Consider the following 18,334-nt stretch of genomic DNA (forward strand, 5'->3'; position numbering starts at 1 on the left):
AGAGGCTCTCCTTTTTCTCTATTTTAAGTTTAGCAATTTTATTTTAAAGTGTAAAACCGAAGTGTGAACTCCAGCCTTAGAAAATGAACATGTGGCCATATGTAACTGGAAGAAATATACTCGTTGATGTGGTGTATTCGTACTAGGGTGTAGTCTCTCCTTTGCTTGATGAGAGAGAGACTATCAACCATGTTTATACATAGACGAATTCAGGATTTTAGAATTTCATAGGCTAAATTTATCTTATGTACATAGGAAATTTCAACAATGAGGGCCATATCACACCAAGTTGGCTAAATTTACCTTATGTATATAGGAAATTTCAGCAGTGAGGGCCATATCAAACCAAGTTGGACTTTACAACACGTGTGAGAGAAAAAGAGAAAAACATAATAAAAATAAAGGAGAAAGGAAGGAAAAAAACAAGAGAAAAGATTTTTTTTTTTTTAAATTTATTTATTTAAAGGAAGAAGAAACTGTGGGAAAAAGATCAATTCGTAGTAAACCCAAATCATAAAAAAATGGAGAAATGAAGGAGAAAAAAAAAAGAAATAGGAAGAAGAAGAAGAGAGAAAGGAGGAAAAAAAGAAAGAGAGAGAGAGAAAGAAATGAAGAAAATAAGGAAAAAGAGAAAACATGGCTATTGAATTTTTTTTAAAAAAAAATGCATGGGCTAGAGAGAGGCTACATGGATATTGACAACCAAAAAAGGGCATGAGCTAGCCCATACAGCCCAATAGCTGGATTGGTCCTGTGTATATACAAAGCCACAAGAAGGTAGGTTAACGATTTTTATGGCTGCATGCCAAATCCCAAATCACCCGAAAAAAACAAGAATAATCTAAAGGGAAAAAAGATTCTGTTCTGGTTGGAGTCTCTACCCTGATTTGTACCTCAAAAGGTGTTATTGAGTTTCTTTTTAACCAATGGTAGAAGGAAATAAGAATACCACTAGACTACACCAACAGCTAGTCGATTATGCGTTATTACGTTACTGATCTACCTTATGATACAATGTATAAAGTATAAAAAATTGTATTAATTTTTATAAAACAAAAAGTTATTGATATATTGAGCTATATTTCAATAACTAACTAGTAAACATTTTCTAAGTAACAATGTCTGGCATTGCGCATTTACACTAATCACCTAAGCCAATTATGCAATTAAGTTTCAATAATTTTTTTCGTCAAAATAATTGACAATTGATTAAATGAACATCTCCTAAAATTTATTCGAAAATTTCCATATATTTTTTGCAATGTCATACTTTTTATTGGACTTTTACTGATTTCGATAATATATTGATATTTTCGTTAATTTTTTGTATCTGAGATTTTTGATATTTCCGACACGATATATAATTTCAATAAAAATATGGAAATTATGAGAAATACAAACTTATTAAATTCCTAAACTTTAAGACAGGTTGATTTATTTTTGCACATGGGAAAATCGAAAGCCGCCAACTGGGGAAAATCGAAAAGCCATCACAGATAGCCGACAACCTTCCACGTGGCAGCAGCCCAGTTCATTTGAATCCAGACCTATATAAACCACTCACTGTCTCAAACTTCTGAAAATTATACTTCATCTTCTCCAGTGGACCTGTCATTCTTCTGTGTGTCTTTCTTGGGTGGAACTTTCTCTGCCCCCATTTTCCCGGAAAATTTGAAAAAGAACAAAAATGCAAAGCAAAACCCTGATAGCTCATCACCCTCTTCACTCCCCTCTCCTCCAAAACCTCACTCACACTTCTCTTTCTCACCCCTCACTCTTCTTCACCACCAACCCACCATATTTCTTTTCGACCCCAGGCCTTAACCACACATCTGGCCTCCCAGAGCTACGCTTCTCACCCCCAATACGCCGTCGTAATCGACTGGTGACCGCCTGCATTGTTGACGGGGTTCGTGAAGGAGATGATGGGGAAGATTCTTTAGTGTCTAAAGAAGTTGTTGAGGTGAAGAAAGAAGAGTTGGAGAGTCAGAGCTTATGGAACCAAATGAAGGAGATTATAATGTTTACAGGACCCGCCACTGGGCTTTGGATTTGTGGGCCCCTTATGAGCCTCATCGACACTGTTGTGGTTGGCCGGGGAAGCTCTCTTGAGCTTGCTGCTTTAGGTACTTCATTCAGATTTACTTTAGTTTTTTTTATTTTTTTTTATTTTTATAATTTGGGTTTATTTTAAGGATAGATTTTTAGCTGAGCTCTGTTTATTGGTTTTCAATGCAGGCCCTGGAACTGTGATGTGTGATAATATGAGTTATGTGTTCATGTTCCTTTCTATTGCAACTTCAAATATGATTGCTACTGCGCTTGCAAAAGGGGTTAGTTAGTTTCTCTTCAGAACCCAGATGCCTCTGTGGTGGATAAATGTGTATGCTTGTGTTGATAAGAAAATGAGTTTGATTTGCACTTCCCAATTTTGGGTACTTTTTTGTCACACTGATTCAGAATTTTCTTAGGGAATTAAGTGCAACTTTGAAAGGAATTTAAGAGTATTATATGAATTGTACTGTGTGTTATTCAGAAGTTGAGAAGAAGGTATGAACTTTCAAGGCTGCTAAACAGAGTGGGAGTTGTTGCCAGATTAGGAATTTTTGATATGTACGCCATTAAGTACATTTATTGCAATGACATAAAACCACGTTTCTCTTTCTTTAAAATTCTTTCTTTCTATGACTTTCAAATTCTTGTGCAGGATTGTATGCAATGTTAATCACTATTTTCTCTTGCATGATTTAGGTATGTTGTTTGATTATCTAGTATTGGTGCAGGATAGAAATGAAGTGCAGCATCACATATCCATCTTGCTCTTTGTTGGATTGACCTGTGGCTGCTTAATGCTTTTATTTACAAGATTTTTCGGTTCATGGGCGCTAACTGGTAATAAGAACTGGTTTTCAATATCTTTACATTACAGAAAGATTGAGTGCTTGATTTTGTTTGTTTTCTATTGATTAAGACATTTTAGCACATATAGTAGAATGTGAGAGTTTTCTGGGTCTGTAAAAGTAGCATATATAGAAGAGTCATAACTGACGCAATTCTAACTTTTCAGCTTTTGCTGGATCAAAGAATGCGCATATTATTCCTGCAGCAAATACATATGTTCAGGTGCCTTTCCTTTGAGCTTAAAAATGTTGGTTACTCCTCTTTGAGAAGATGGTTTCCTTTAAATCATTTACCTGGTCAGGAAATGTTAAAATATCATAAAAGCTCCTTCTTTTTCTTTGTTCATTTTCTCTTAGTCATTAGAAGGTCTTGTATGCCTAGAATGATAATGTGGTAGACTTTGCATTATCTTGTCAAGATATAGCGTAAAAGGTTCTTCTTCTTCTTTATTTTTTTTGGGCTATTGTCAATGTTTATATTTATCATATGTGAGGTCCACGTCGATACATGCGAAAGAGTTCTGAAAAATGTATCTACACCATTAATTTGTGCATGAAAAGAAAGCTTATTTCTTAATAATATCTCATTAGTAGGTGGAACTCAGACCAAATCTTTTCTCTAACTGATTATTATGATGTCCTCCACTTGTATGTGTTATCTTTCTTGGCATACCCTTATATTTCTTCTTCTATGACCAGTAAATAGATTCCTTGTCCTGGTTTTGTCTGTGACATACTCCTGCACTTGATTTCTTTTAAAGACTTTCTAATATGTTTTCTGTTGGTAGATACGAGGTTTGGCATGGCCTGCAATTCTTGTTGGTTGGGTTACTCAGAGTGCAAGGTTACATGTCTCTTCCACTTTTCCATGTATTATCTACAGCATAAACATCTAGCGAGTTGATGATTAGAAACGAATCTATAAAATCTTTGAAGATGTAGTTGTCTTCTTTGTTCAAAGTCATTGGCAACAACACCATAATGGATATTGTAAGTCTTATATCTTTTTAACACAGGGATTATTAAATCTTTTGGGTGAGAAGAAATAACTGCTAGAGAAAGTTTGGCACCATTTTAGGCATTGCAAAACATGAATGATTTTATAAACTATCGTGGAAAAAACAAATGTGAACAAGAATTCTTATTTTACTTGAATCGCATTGATTGCCTAAGGAAAGTTCTCTGACTTGTCAAAAACCAGTATAAAACAAGCATTCATATTTTGACTTGAAATACTTATTGCCTAAGTGAAAGTTATCTCTGGCAGGGGATTTTAACTGCTGAGGTTAATGAGATCGTGTTCATACTCTGATATTCTAAATCTGTTTCCCAGTCTTGGCATGAAAGATTCCTGGGGTCCTTTGAAGGCCTTGGCTGTAGCCAGTGTTATAAATGGCATTGGTGATGTAGTCCTTTGCAGTTTTTTAGGCTATGGTATTGCTGGTGCAGCATGGGCAACAATGGTGTCACAGGTATGTGGGCCAAACATATTAACATATATCACATAAGGTTTGAATTTTTTTGTCATAAGTCCATGACACATCAATTAACTTTTCCATTACTATTGACTGGTATGACTTTAGGTTGTTGCAGGATACATGATGATTGAAGCTCTGAACAAGAAAGGATACAATGCCTATGCCATCTCTGTTCCCTCGCCCGAAGAATTTTTAACAGTACTTGGGCTTGCTGCTCCAGTGTTTGTGACAATGATTTCTAAGGTTACAATTTATGCAATTATCTTTCTTGATCTAGTCTCATGTGTTCCTTTTTCATAATCCACCAATTTAGATGTTGATATTCCCCAGAAGAATGACTAGAAATATTACTGCCTTTTCTAACAACTTCAGAATAATGTATCTTCACAATATGAAGGCATTACAGTCTTCATAAAATGACCAAGCAGGGCATCACATGCCTGACACAAAATAACTTAAGCATCATGTGCCTATAAGTTGGATAGGATCATCCATAACAGTAAGAGATCATGTGTCTTAACAAAATGATTAATGTGTTTCGGTTACAAGGGAGGCCAGAGGGGAGGGGAGAGTCAAACTCTAGCCTTGGGGGTAGGAGTAAATGCTCATAACCACTAGGTCGTAGAATCGATGCTCTGATACCATGTTAAGAAAACAAGGGAGAGAAATCAGAGAATTAGATTTGAATAGAATGAACTCCTAATCAGTAATAGGATACCAAATAACAAACAAATCACTTAATTATGAAAATATTTGACACTTGTTGGAGGCCAAATCATAGTAAAGAAACACACTAGTGACCGGATATTCAAACTAATTGAGAATCCAAATCCAAATATACTTTATTCTCTAATACTGATTTGTGGTTTATAGATAGCTTTCTTCTCTCTCGTTGTATATTTTGCAACGTCAATGGGAACAAACATCATGGCTGCTCATCAGGTTAGGTTTGGTCAAACTTGTCGTGTTAGTTGATCTTTCTTTTTGAAGGTAAGTGATGTTTATTTTTATTGATGACTTACCATTTCCTCTAGGTCATGATCCAAACATTATTCATCTGTACTGTGTGGGGCGAACCTCTCTCTCAAACTGCACAATCATTTATGCCTGAGTTGATATATGGCGCAAATCGTAGTTTGCCCAAGGTTTGTCATACTCAAATTCTATCCATATGGACTTTTAATCTTGGTAGTATATGTTGAGAATTGAAGAACTTCCATGTGTATTTTGTTTTGGACAATTAAGTTGTACATAATACTCCCCTTTCGATGAATATAACGGGGATGATGGCTATTTTGTTAATTGTGTTCTGAAAACTTTATGATATCAAACAGGCTCGAATGCTGCTCAAGTCACTTGTCATTGTTGGAGCTATCATTGGTTCAGTATTAGGAATTGGAGGAACATGTGTTCCATGGTTGTTTCCGAACATCTTTACACCTGACCAAAAGATCATACAGGAGGTTGGCTTTTTTTTTTTTTGGGATCTTTTTAACATCTTCCTAATTTCTATTCCTTTGTGCTATGGTATCTCGAGGAAGGAAAAAATCAAGTTGGTTTTAGCCCTTCTTTATAAATTGTCAATCCTTCTATAATATATGCAGGCTTCCATCAAATCACAAGGTATAAGTTGGTTGTGAGTCTTGATGACTGCTCTTAAACTGAATCCCCACCATATATTCTTCCAATGATCTGAACTTATGAGCTCCATATATATTGAATATTGACGCAGGGCTTTTCCTTGATCGTGAAAAGTTGTGATAAAATTGTTCCACAAATAGAATTCCTCTTGATACTCTCATATGTGTCGATGCAGATGCATAAAGTGCTGATACAATTTTTTTTGGCACTGGCTGTGACACCTGCCATTCTCTGCTTTGAGGGAACACTGCTGGTATGTTTCATTTTATCTTCAGAATGTTGATTTGTCACATGTTATTATAAACCTTATCTTTGCACATCTTGTGCCTGCCTTTTGGACCAAAGATTGATGAATACTGAGTCCTGTATGCATTGTGTCCAGCGAAGCAATAGGCAATTCATCCTGTTTATTTTGTTGCTTCGTTTGCAATAAAATAAATACCTTGGAATAAACAAAATTCATCCTGTTTATTGTTTGTTCTTTTCAGGCCGGACGAGATCTAAGATTTATTAGTCTGTCAATGAGTGGATGCTTGTCTTTAGGTGCACTTCTACTGCTGGTGAGTTGTTTTTCAATTTTCTGGTGTATAATTACTTTTTAGTTTATTTGTAGTTTATAACTTGGTTTTTATGTACACTACCTTTCCATTTTTCTTTCACCAGTTTGTGAGTAGTAGAGGATATGGCCTAGCAGGCTGCTGGTGGGCAGTGGTAGGATTTCAATGGGTAAGACCAACATCTAAGGCTTCACATGCCGACTTTTGACCTATTTGAACTTAATCTGAATATCTGATCACAAAAGAACTCATCTGAATTTTCATTTGTAGGCACGGCTTTTTCTCTCCCTACGACGCCTTATATCTCCTACCGGCATACTTTACTCTGAAGATATGAGCCAGTATAATCTGGAAGAACTCAGAGCTGTTTAGTTTAGGAATCATACGAATACATGAGATAAGTGGTCGTAACATAAGGATCAAAATTCACGTTTCAGTGTTAATGTATGACGAATTATCCGAAAATGAGGTTGCCACTACTCTTTTTATCTGCAACAAGGCTGAAAGCAAGCAGAGGTGCTGCCTCAAGCATGCCGTCCAATAAAAGCATGAGTAGATATGATACCTTACGTTAGCATGCTCGCATTCATATTCCAATTCTTAACTAGTTGGCATATCTCGTCTACAATCATAAAATCAGGCTAATGTAACTTTTATGGAGTCATTTTACATGTCCCCTATCTCTAATATTATAAAGTCATGCCGCCTAACTTACGGAGGCTTCAAATATTTCCTGTGCACAATTGTGGTGTTTCTTCCCTTCTGCCTTGAATTCATTAAATCTGTTTGAAGCACTGGTTGTCTCTTCTCTAGCTAGTTTTAAAAATTTAGTGATGGAAAAAAATTCATTGCATAATATATGCAGGATCACTGGGTTCTGTAGACGCAATGCTCAAACTCAATTGTATCTTTACAAATTTCAAAAGATGCATTAAGTGAAGAGAACATGCCTAAATAATCTAGTTCTACTCTATTCTCAAAGTGGGAATAAATAAATAAAAAACTAATACACTGGTGAGGATGAATTAAATGGATCTTCAGAAAAGCCTCAATATAGCTGCATCTTTCTTGACTAGCCAGCATGGCTTAAAAAAGAAATTGAAAACTCAGAAATTGGATGAAAAGTGGATACTTCTATTTATAGTACGAAAAAGATAAATGCACCCCCAAAAAAAAGAAAAAAGAAAAGAAGGTGCCCACTAGTAAACACCAGCAAAATTCAAGCTTCCTTCCTAGTTATCCTGTAATTCAACACGAAACTGAAAGTTAGGATCTCAAGTATAGTAAGAATTGGCGCTCGCCAATGAGATGGAACAGAAGTATGCGAATGGAAGAAAACTGTCATCTGGGTGAAAGAATGAGCACATAATACCAGCTTCATTTAAATTTCAGACAGTTATTAGTCTAAAAATTATTTGAACCTGGTAGGTGCCTTGAAAACAAAATGCCAAATTCTGCAAGATCGGTGGCTAATAAATGCGTTGAATGTAACACCACATTCTCACCTAAAGCAAAAAATTCCCAAGGCTGTCGTGATTTCATGAACCACTGAAGTTGCAAAGTGAAGATAGAGTGTCGCTGTGTTCAGAGAAAGAGAAACATCAGCCAAAAGACATGATAACATGAAATGAGATTTTTAAGTACACATTCAATCCCTATTAAGACTGCACTTGCAAATGCCTATGTTGTTTTCTAAAACACTAAAAAATTTCTCAACAAAAGAAAAATAAATTGGTAACGGGAAGCAGCTGAAGGCCAAAAAAGGCACTTAAAATCTGTCTTGAGAAAATGGTGATTGTGCCATGCATTTCCAATTCCAATACGTGCACCAAAGGAACAAATTACAGTACCTGTAAATGCACAGTAACCAAGAAGAACCAAGCTCTCGTCAACCGATGGAACTCTGCAACAAAAGGTGCACAGGAAGTTCAAGAGAAGAGAAACATCAGGACTATCAAGAACAGACGAATAATATTCAGACCTCAAAAGGTAATATCAAATATAACATACCCATCATTCAATCTAGCCGTGAGTGCATTTGCAATGGCAAATGGGAGATACAACAGTGACTGTACAAAATAATAAATATTGAAATTAGTAATCTAATCTGGTCTTTAATAAATAAAAAATTCATACAAAAGTTATTGATAATAATAACTGGATAATAATTTAATGTTCAATTCTCCCACATAATAAAAAATTCATAACTGAAACCTTCTTTCCCAGGAGAAAAGTATCATGCCGCTACTAAAATGTTTCGAAAAAATAGACCCTCAACAGACTGTAAAACTCCAATAGCTTTGGGATTGTTACATACCATGCACATTCCAGTTTTCAAACCCTTTGGCTCATCACACAAGTGCGCAAGAATCAGTCTTCCCTGCCAAAACAAAGCTTTCTTCAACAATGGTATAATGAAGAATTTGATTGTCTACCAGCCCCTTAAAATGACATTGTTTGAAATCTAGGACACTCACAGAACCAATTGCAAGCAATTACATTCAAGATGGACGACTGAGAAACTTTAACAGATTTGGTTATAAAGAAACACGGATATCCTACCACAAGGTACCCAAAAGCAAGTCCAGTTCCCACTACGACTAAATGTGGATAGTTCCCCATAATGTCAGCTGGTGACAAGTAACCCCTGCATATAAATAATTTGATTTTTTACTTTCATAAAGAAGAAAACAGTTAAGTGTGGACACAAAGAATATAGACATACCATGCCAAAACTCCTCCCAAAAGAACAGCAAAAGGGTAAAGCTGGGATGGAACAATATGAAACACCCATTAGGCCAATTAAGTACCGAGAATTAACATACAAAACTCCAAAAGATAATAGTATTACCATTGCCAGTGCCAATAGCATGCTTCCTTTCTTTGTCTGAACAACCTTATAAACATTGCACACACTGCACACAAAAATCCGAAAGATAATAGCATTACCATTCAACTGACTATTTACACATGAGGTCCACCAAATCACATGAATTGTTAGGGGAGGAGACAAACTATGTTGAGTCACCCACAAAATAAAGGGAGATGACTCAAATTCAAAATTCAGGGAACAAGGAATTACATACTTGAACGTGAGCGTTGGGATAACAGCAAAAGCTACCATTAGAAACAACACAGCTTTGTATGTTGTAATTTCTGAAGTAAAAAACAGAAAGGAATTAAATTCAGACCAATTGCAATAGAAGTACGAATTTTTCATGAAGCAGCAGATGAAAAAGTAGTGTTCCGAAATTGATAAAAACAAGGGAGTAAGAATGCATAAATGTTAAATAGACTTTGAGAGATATATATAGAGATGTATTGGAAATAAATATGCAAAATGTCTGGCAGGCTTATTCTGTTAACTTGCATATAAAGCGAACAAGAAGCAGCAGCGACCAACACTTACAACTCAAAAGTAACGCATTGGATAAATACAACAATATAAAACATCAATCAGGTAATGGAGGGTGTGCCAACTACCAAGTATTCATAAAAGGGTGTTTAAATCAAAGCACGCAATCAAGTCTCGCAAAATGTAGATTCTGTACATGGGTTCAATGCGAAATAAAATTTGTAGGCTCAACTAAAATAGGCAGCCTTACCATGAATAAATGGGACCCAACTAAGAAAAGGCAGAGACTTTCCAAATTGTTGAGCCCACCACTCAGAACCTGAAAAGGTTAAGCAATTTCAAATCAATTTAAATGTAAATGGAGAAAAGAAAAAGTAAAACCCAAGTAAAAGAAAAAAATAATTAGTGTATTGGTTTAAAAATAAACTTTCAAGCTCTACATACAAAGAATAGCAGGAGGAGATTACGAGCTTACCAACAATAGCTGTGAAAAAATGGGACAAATATATCAGCATTAGACCCTCTGTGGGCCCATTAACGGCAGGAAGGATCAGGGTATTGGTAAAGTAACTGGATCAATAAAGTAATATATCAGTGCTGCTAACAAAACATCCAAGTTTCATATAAAGTATTCCATGCAGGATCAGAGTAGACAACCCTCTAAGCAAGCATTGTGAATCAACACTCCCCAATTATAAAATGGAAAATTTCAGAAACGTTATAACTTCAGAATCCAAAATATACAACCTTACACATATTATGGATTGTTCTTTTGGAGGGAAGGAGGGAGGGAGGGAGTAGTATAAAGGTCAGACATGGATAACGACTAATAACATATCAAACTAGGTTGGGCAACTTACTGCTCCCATGTTGCACAATAAAATGGAACAGCTGAAATCACCCAAAACCAGAAGGTAGTTCTTCCACACATTGCAGTACTCCCAAAAGCCAATCCTTCAAACTAAATAAACACATACGGAATATGAAAAAAGCATTTGAATTTCAGGGCTATGAAATTACCAGAAAAGATGAAGACACATACCGCACATGCAAGGGCATCACAACCTGCAATACAGTGAGATTGCCCAGAATATAATCCATCAATAATCAACTCTTGTTTTACAAAGATAGAAGAAAAACACATTACGTTGCATTACCATGGTCAAAAAGTTCCCCCAGTGGACTTGAGGAATCTGTCCGTCTTGCTTGCTTCCCATCAACAGCATCAAAGGTCTAAGATATTTGTGAAAAGGTCAAACAAGCAAGTGATTGAAAATGGGAAATACCAATGAAAACAAAATAGTAATGCATAACAGTAAAGAGGCACACCACCAAAAAAATAATTAAAAAAATCAAAGGCAACACTGCTTAAATAGTAGTTAAGCCAACCTGATATAAGAAAAGTAGCAATCCATGAGCGAAATTAAACCATCTAGGAGGAGCTGAATCCAATCTTGGTGAATATATCTGAGAAAAAAATCAATAAGCAAATTCAATGGGAGCTTACTAATAACAACTTTCTACTTTACGCATTATACACAAAACAGCCAGTGGATATATTTTTACATTCATAAAAAATTACAAATAAAAGTGAAAGTTAAAGTAAAATATTAGCATTAACAAAAAAGGAAAACTAACAAAAAATTAAAAAGATGATAAGAAAATTCACTCACATATCCAAGCAGCGCAGATGTGAGCAAGAACATGAATCCCGTTAGTGTTATCTGGCCAAAAATAAAGCATAACCATCAATTAATAGGCAACGGTATCAAAATGATTAAACATAATTGGGAGTAAATGTCATTATACCATGTTGGGCCTGAAAAAGAACACAGAAACCCAAACGCGCACATAGACCAAAGAAAAAGAAAAAGTTAGTAAATGGCAGGAAAAATAACCCTAAACCAGCTCTGTTAAATCATAAGCAAGTTATAAAAGCAAGACATAAACAAATCTCAAGAAAAGTACTAAAACTCTTCGTTCTTGTAAATTCAATATACCAAATAAGAGCATAATTAACCAATCTCCTCAGCTAATAGCTGCATTGCGATAAACAGATAATTTCTTGGCATTGTAACTTTACAATATGTAGTTCTATCTAGAACTAGACATGCAATCAACAAATCCCATCCATTTTGATGTTTTCTTAACATAAATGTATCATATGTAGGCTACCAAATAACCAAATTCAAGATTTTACCTCGCACAAACTAATCATACAGACCTTCAGCACCAAAATTCAAAAATAGACATGCTCATGCACACGTACACTAATAAAATAATGATCTTACCAACCAATTCAACCCAGAGAGAACGGTGCGTAAGAAAAAAAAATAAAGTTACTCTAGCTTTTAAAATAAAATACAAGAAAACAGATTAAGAAACTTACGGCATCCAAAGGGGAAATATTTTAACGAAGCGACACCAAAAGGGTTGCAATACATATTTCGCAGTGTAGGAGTGATCCACACCACTATACTTATATTTATGCAAAGCAACCACACCATGTGCCCCAATGTACCCCATCTCTTCCAAATCAAGCTTTGGTTTTTTTGTTTCGAAGAAGATCCAATCAAGACTCAGTACAACAAGGCGGGAAAGGCGTGAGGAGGCGTTGCAAGGCGTGGCCAGGAGAAGCGAGGCGGAGCAAGGCGGTGCCAGATCTGGACACTTCTGAACCGGAAGAGATTGCGCAGATGAGTCTGCAAATTGGCTGCGAGGAAGATGACTCTGCGAGGAAGAAGACTCGCGCCTTTTTTTTTTTCTTTTTTTTTTTCAGGGTTAAATGAAACGACGTCGTTTCATTTGAGTGTTTTGAAAAACGCAAGCTGTAGCTTTCAATTTCAATATTAATAAAAGGCAAAACAACACTTGTAGTCTCTGTAGTTTTCAACTTTACTAAGGTCCTGTGGTTTTAATTTCGTCACTTTTGCTATAGTGGCATAAGAGTCCAAGCAGAGGACACTTCTCAATTTCCATTAGATTCCTTTTAGCTCTGTTAGGGCATCAGCTGTTGCCGTTAGTTATTTAATAAGTGGAGGGGCATTAAGGTAAAATCTCCTGTAATTCATAGCACTCGTGCGATAGTGGAATAACCCAGCAGTCTCATTCTTTGTACTCCAAAAAAAGAGAACACGGCAGCTTGAATCCTCAAACAGAAATTAGGGATTTCTTTTGGGCCTTTTAGGGTTTAATTGAAAATTTCTCATATGTGCGTAAAAGTTAATCGATTGAAGGAGATGGTTACACAACCAAAATGACGAAAAGCATAGGAGAAGGCAGTGGAAGCTTGAACAAACCAGGTTAGAAAGAGCTTGATTATTTAACTTAGTTTCAATTTGATATAGGGGCTTTCAATGGTTAAAGTGTTTGTTGCTTTCAATGCTTTATTTTTTCAATTGTATGCATGTGTTTTTTCTTATCCCTGATTTGTAGCCTTAACTTAGTTTCAATTTGATATAGGGGCTTTCAATGGTTAAAGTGTTTGTTGCTTTAAATGCTTTGTTTTTTCGATTGTCTGCATGTGTTATTTCTCATCCTTGATTTGTAGTCTTTTGTACTGGGTTGAGTTTGTCACTTAGTGGAATAGTTGGTGGAAAAGTAAATACTTTAGGAAGTAAATGTTTTTTTTTTGTTGGAATAGGAAGTAAAGGCAGTGGTCCAGTGCATGTTTTCACTACCAAAGGCTTTAGGAAGAATAGTGTCCCTATTTATTTGCATAAAGTATTCAATATGCATGGTTTGCATTTTTGTTCTTATTTGGTTATGCTAAAATTTTCCACATGTTGGGCCACCCCAATCGATTTATAATGTAGCATTTGATGACGTTCCAGATGCATTTTTTGAAGAGGTTTTTAATTATGAGTCACAGTTGACCCAAGGATATGTAGAACAAGTGCCTAACATAGGAACTATAAGAACTGTAGATGTTCCTGTAGAGCTGGCTGGGAATGTCATCAATGAAGAGGGTAATAAAGAAGAAAATGGTGAAGAATATAGTACTAAAGAAGATATTGATATTGATGGTAGAAGAAGAAGATTAGAATTTGAAGATAGTGCTGATGAATTAGATAAGGAGAGAGTGACAATGATGCTGCTCTAGATGACAACAACGAATTTGATGTAAATCTTCGGTCCAACTTTGGGAGAGTAGGAAATACTTATCTCCCTAAAGATTTTGTGGTTGCTGCTTGTGAAGAAGACAGTGATACAAACTCTGAGAAAGGATTTGACTCTCCTAATTACTCTTCAGATGAGGAAGGTGAAAGAAGGAGAAAATTTCCAGAGTTTTGTAAGTCTGATTTGGATAACCCTAAATTTGAGAAGGGAATGTTATTAGGAAGAAAGGAAGTCTTGAAAAAAGCTATGAAAAATTATGCAAGGCAATTATCATATTAAATTTGTGAAAAATGATAAGAGGAGGATAACTGCACAATGTAAAAATTACACGCGGAAAATGCATGCTTCTTTTATGCAGCTTGAGCAAACCCTGCAAATCAAGAAGTTTATTGATAAGCACATTTGTCATCGAAACCTTACTAACCCATATATGAACTGTGTGTTCATTGCTCATAAGTACTTAGATCGTATCATGGATGAGCCTGATATAAAGTGTACGCATTTGATGAAGGCAGTGAAGAGGGACTTAGGGTACAATGTGTCTGATAGTCAATGTGCAAGAGCTAAGAATGTAATGATCCAAACCCAAAATTCATATTTAATTAGTAATTTATTATGAGGAAAGACAATTTTGCCCTTTGATTAATTTATTAATGAAAAGTTGACTTTTTGACTGGAAAGAAATTTGACAATTCTACAGACACCGTTGCGTAGAGCACGATGAAATGAGTTCATAGACACGTAGTGGGTTTGAATCGGAGTTGTAACGAAGAAGTTAATATCAAAACATCGACAATGGCAAAATCTTAAATATTTCAAAGTTGGTTTTTAGAAAACCAGATTTTTCCTCTCTCTCTCTCTCTCTCTCTCTCTCTCTCCTACCCCCCCCCCCCCGCCGCGTGCGACTCTCTTCCCTCCTGTATACACAGCGGCGACGGTTTTACCGTCGCCACCGCTTGCTCCGGCCACCGTTTGGGGTGGTACCGGTCCCAAAAGGGCCGCCAGCTCCTCCTCATTCCATCCAGCTCCATCCCCGACACCGGCAGCTGCCACGATTGCCGAAAATTGCAGAAAAACGGCCGGTTTTACCCAGAATTTTCAAAGCTCGTTCCGACGATTCCGGCTACCAAATCTTGCGATCTAGGTATGTTTTCTCATCCTTTTAATGTGTTCTAGCTGATGGATGGGTAGGATTTCATTAATTTTGAGGGTTGATGGTTTGATTTTCAAATTGGAAATCGGCCAGTTTTTGAATTTCTTTTTCGGCCACTTCCGGCCAGTTTTTGGGGTAGGCCCAAGAACAAAAGTGGTTCCAAATATGGTGTTATACCTAGGGTAGGAGTTTGGAACCGTGGTTTTGAGATTTTTCGGCGATGCGTAATCACTTTGGACACCCAATGCTGCCGGCACGTCTGGCGGCACGTGGGCAAGGGTAGTGCAGTGGCACTGTATCTCGATGCAATCCTTAGGTTGTCACAAGCGCGTAGGAATTCGCGGATCTCAATTTGGACACCGTTTGAGCCTCGAACGGATTTTCCATATTGTGCGTTTTCCGGGTTCAACACTGTTAAGCCGTTGGATCGTACTCAATTTCAGATATATTATTCTTGATCATTCCAGAATCGTGTAGGATTCGACGGATTGAGAATCGGAGTCCCGAATACTCCGATATCGCAAACCCTAGGGCTAGGGTTTAGAAATTATGCGATTACACGATCGTGGTCAATCCGACCGTCCAATTCAGACCAGACTAGTAAGACATGGGTATTTAAATGTGAGGAACTTATAGGAACTCTCGTATTGATAATTGGAGGTCGTGGACCCTACGAGGTTCCGTATTGACCAATATGGAAGTTTATTACTTAGTGAGTCTTGGGTCGTTTCAAACAGTTCTAAACATCTGAAATGCTTAAGTGGGCATAAGAATGACTTTAAAGTTAGTGCACGCACATCTAGGAGCCGGGGTTAGGGTTTTAATTAAATACTTATACCGAGCAATTTTATTAATTAAATATTCATGGTGGTTAACCAGGCACCCGGGACCAAGCAGACCCGCAGGAAAGGCCTTTAGGAGGTCTAGCTAGCTCGGACCAGGCATGAGTGGACTTTTATTTTATAAGTTATTTTATGCAAATCAATTCCATTATTTGATCTTAAATAAGTTTTATTGATTGTGGTTTTCCTAGCATGTTTTGTTGAAGTTACATATCTTTATTTAAATGTTGCCTAGTTAAAATGCTAAAAGTTATGAAAAGTAGAGTTTGAGATTTATATTAGATAAAATGGCAGCAGAGTTCTAGATTTAATCAAAAATTCAGTTTTTCATCAGACCTTTCAAAAATCTTATATTTTCTTAAGCCACCGTAGGTACCCAGTTACAGAAACAGTTTGCCTGGTATATGTTGCCTTCGGATATGAGGATGTCCACGGACATCCAGTTTACCTTCAGTTTTGTCAGTGCACTTGACATTTGCCTCACGAGTTTTGGGGACCCCCGGACCGTGAGAGCCAGGAATGCGGATCAGGCTGACTACGGTCCCCTGAATCCTGCCAGTTTGCAGCTCGGATTCACTTTGTGTCACCGAGACCTGCCAGAGGAATTGACGGATATCAGGAATTGACGGAATTAAAGGGGTACACCTAGGTGGTAGTTTTAAATTGATAACAGTGCTTTTAAGAAAGTTTTAGTGACCTTAAGTATAGTAGCATATACGTATATAAATATGTGAATGCCTTGATTTTAGTATGATTCAAATGCAGATTAAATATTCAGTTTTACATAACTGTTTTTACAGTGGGGGTTAGTATATTCTTATGCTATTTCTCTGAACCTTTATTTTTGTCCACTCACATTTTTTGAATGTTTTGCGCCCCCAGGCTGTAGACGTGCACAGGAATCCACCAACGGGCCATTTTTCCGTCTTCCGCGCCTTTCCTTTGATATAGAAGCTTTGTTTTATAAAAGCTTTGTTTAAAAATACTTGCTCGTTTTGACGGGTGTAATTTTGGGATTGAACAAATTACAGGGGAGACTCTGCCGAATTTTCTGTAGAAGTCAAGGTTAATTTAAAATTTAGTCTGTGACTAGAAGGGCAAATAGGTCATTTGTGACCGACATTCGCCAAGTGTCGGACACGCACAGGATCCGACTCGAATTCCAAAGTGGAATTTGGATCGGGTCCTGTCAAAGAACAAGGCCAATGAGATAATAGAAGGGACTTATAAGGAGCAATACTCAAGGTTACGAGAGTATTGTGATGAGGTTAGAGCAACTAATGTTGGAAGCACAATGAAGATAAGGGTGGAGCCTCCTCCACATTTTCCGAGGCTTTATTACGCCTTGATGCATGCAAAAAGGGCTTTCTTGCTGGTTGTAGACCCATCATTGGAGTAGATGGGTGCCACTTGAAGGGTCCTTTCTCAGATAAGCTGTTTCAGTTTCTTTTTTTAGTTGTTGCAAAAATAAAAATTTAGTTGTTTCAGTTTCTTTTCCTTCATTTTGTTAGTTGTTAACTTCAAATTTATTTATTTATTTAGGTCAATTGTTAGCTTCAATAGGGTTGATGCTAATGATAATACGTATCCCATTGCATATGCTGCAGTGGAGTTGGAAACAAAAAAGACTTGGAGTTGGTTTTTGGAGTTTTTGATTGATGATCTTGGTCCTGTAAGTGACCATGGTTGGATATTTATATCTAATCAACAAAAGGTGACTTCATTGTTTGTTACTTTTTATTTTGCTTCATTTTGTTTCAGTTTCTTTAAAGCTTATTAACTGCTTGTTTGTGATTATAGGGACTAAACAGAGCATTTGACATTGTGGTGCCTCAAGCCCAGCATAGATGGTGTGTTAGGCACATGTATGGGAACTTCAAGGACAAGTTTAAGGGCGAGGGCCTAAAGGATCTGTTATGGAGTGCAACTAGGGCAACAAATAGGTATGAATTTCAGGTTGAAATGAATAAGCTGAAAGATATGAATGGAGCTGCATATGATTGGTTGATGTCAAAAGATCTAGACAAGTGGGCCAGACATAGGTTTAGTACTGCCCCTAAATGTGACATGTTGTTAAATAACTTGTGTGAAACCTTTAATAGCTATATTTTGATTGCCCCAGATAAAACCATACTAACCATGCTAGAAATGATAAGGTGTAACATTATGAAAAGGTTTCAAATGAAGAGGGAAACAATGTCAAAACATGAGGGGGTCATTTGCCCTAAAATTCAAAAGATGTTGGAGAAGATCAAATATGCCAACTCAAGCTGGACCTTATGAATTTCA

General features: G+C 36.7%; 3 protein-coding genes across 3 annotated transcripts; 2 read left to right on the forward strand and 1 right to left on the reverse strand.

Moving 5' to 3' along the window:
- Positions 1-1,587: 1,587 nt before the first annotated feature.
- LOC117637166 (protein DETOXIFICATION 46, chloroplastic-like) lies at positions 1,588-7,305 on the forward strand. The gene is made up of 14 exons (XM_034371988.1): positions 1,588-2,126; positions 2,239-2,333; positions 2,784-2,892; positions 3,068-3,123; positions 3,689-3,744; positions 4,234-4,372; positions 4,484-4,621; positions 5,252-5,320; positions 5,413-5,523; positions 5,713-5,841; positions 6,195-6,272; positions 6,508-6,579; positions 6,683-6,745; positions 6,847-7,305. The coding sequence occupies exons 1-14, from the start codon at positions 1,688-1,690 to the stop codon at positions 6,946-6,948; spliced, it is 1,656 nt and encodes a 551-aa protein (XP_034227879.1). The 5' UTR covers positions 1,588-1,687; the 3' UTR covers positions 6,949-7,305.
- A 439-nt stretch (positions 7,306-7,744) lies between these two features.
- LOC117637168 (choline/ethanolaminephosphotransferase 1-like) lies at positions 7,745-12,599 on the reverse strand. The gene is made up of 18 exons (XM_034371989.1): positions 12,321-12,599; positions 11,741-11,750; positions 11,605-11,655; positions 11,321-11,398; positions 11,089-11,164; positions 10,974-10,996; positions 10,792-10,892; positions 10,407-10,501; positions 10,182-10,250; positions 9,663-9,732; positions 9,428-9,491; positions 9,302-9,342; positions 9,139-9,223; positions 8,894-8,956; positions 8,587-8,645; positions 8,427-8,479; positions 8,082-8,154; positions 7,745-7,817 (listed from the first exon to the last, which is right to left on the reverse strand). The coding sequence occupies exons 1-18, from the start codon at positions 12,455-12,457 to the stop codon at positions 7,796-7,798; spliced, it is 1,170 nt and encodes a 389-aa protein (XP_034227880.1). The 5' UTR covers positions 12,458-12,599; the 3' UTR covers positions 7,745-7,795.
- Positions 12,600-13,187: 588 nt separating this feature from the next.
- LOC117638427 lies at positions 13,188-18,328 on the forward strand. Its single transcript, XM_034373557.1, has 5 exons — positions 13,188-13,233; positions 13,765-13,956; positions 14,085-14,313; positions 17,588-17,717; positions 17,846-18,328. Exons 1-5 carry the CDS (start codon positions 13,188-13,190, stop codon positions 18,326-18,328), a joined length of 1,080 nt encoding a protein of 359 aa, XP_034229448.1.
- Positions 18,329-18,334: the final 6 nt, after the last annotated feature.

The sequence above is a fragment of the Prunus dulcis genome, chromosome 8, assembly GCF_902201215.1.
Source record: "Prunus dulcis chromosome 8, ALMONDv2, whole genome shotgun sequence".
Lineage (NCBI taxonomy): Eukaryota > Viridiplantae > Streptophyta > Magnoliopsida > Rosales > Rosaceae > Prunus > Prunus dulcis.

Coding starts and splice junctions, on each gene's coding strand:
- LOC117637166 (XM_034371988.1), top strand. CDS start 1,688: ATGCAAAGCAAAACCCTGATAGCTCATCACCCTCTTCACTCCCCTCTC. Junction 3,745..4,233: donor TGGGTTACTCAGAGTGCAAG/GTTACATGTCTC, acceptor TCTGTTTCCCAG/TCTTGGCATGAAAGATTCCT. Junction 5,524..5,712: donor CAAATCGTAGTTTGCCCAAG/GTTTGTCATACT, acceptor GATATCAAACAG/GCTCGAATGCTGCTCAAGTC.
- LOC117637168 (XM_034371989.1), bottom strand. CDS start 12,457: ATGGGGTACATTGGGGCACATGGTGTGGTTGCTTTGCATAAATATAAG. Junction 10,251..10,406: donor TTTTTTCACAGCTATTGTTG/GTAAGCTCGTAA, acceptor TAACCTTTTCAG/GTTCTGAGTGGTGGGCTCAA. Junction 8,480..8,586: donor ACGGCTAGATTGAATGATGG/GTATGTTATATT, acceptor CTTTTGTTGCAG/AGTTCCATCGGTTGACGAGA.
- LOC117638427 (XM_034373557.1), top strand. CDS start 13,188: ATGACGAAAAGCATAGGAGAAGGCAGTGGAAGCTTGAACAAACCAG. Junction 14,314..17,587: donor GCTATGAAAAATTATGCAAG/GCAATTATCATA, acceptor TTATTTATTTAG/GTCAATTGTTAGCTTCAATA. Junction 17,718..17,845: donor TGATTGATGATCTTGGTCCT/GTAAGTGACCAT, acceptor TTGTGATTATAG/GGACTAAACAGAGCATTTGA.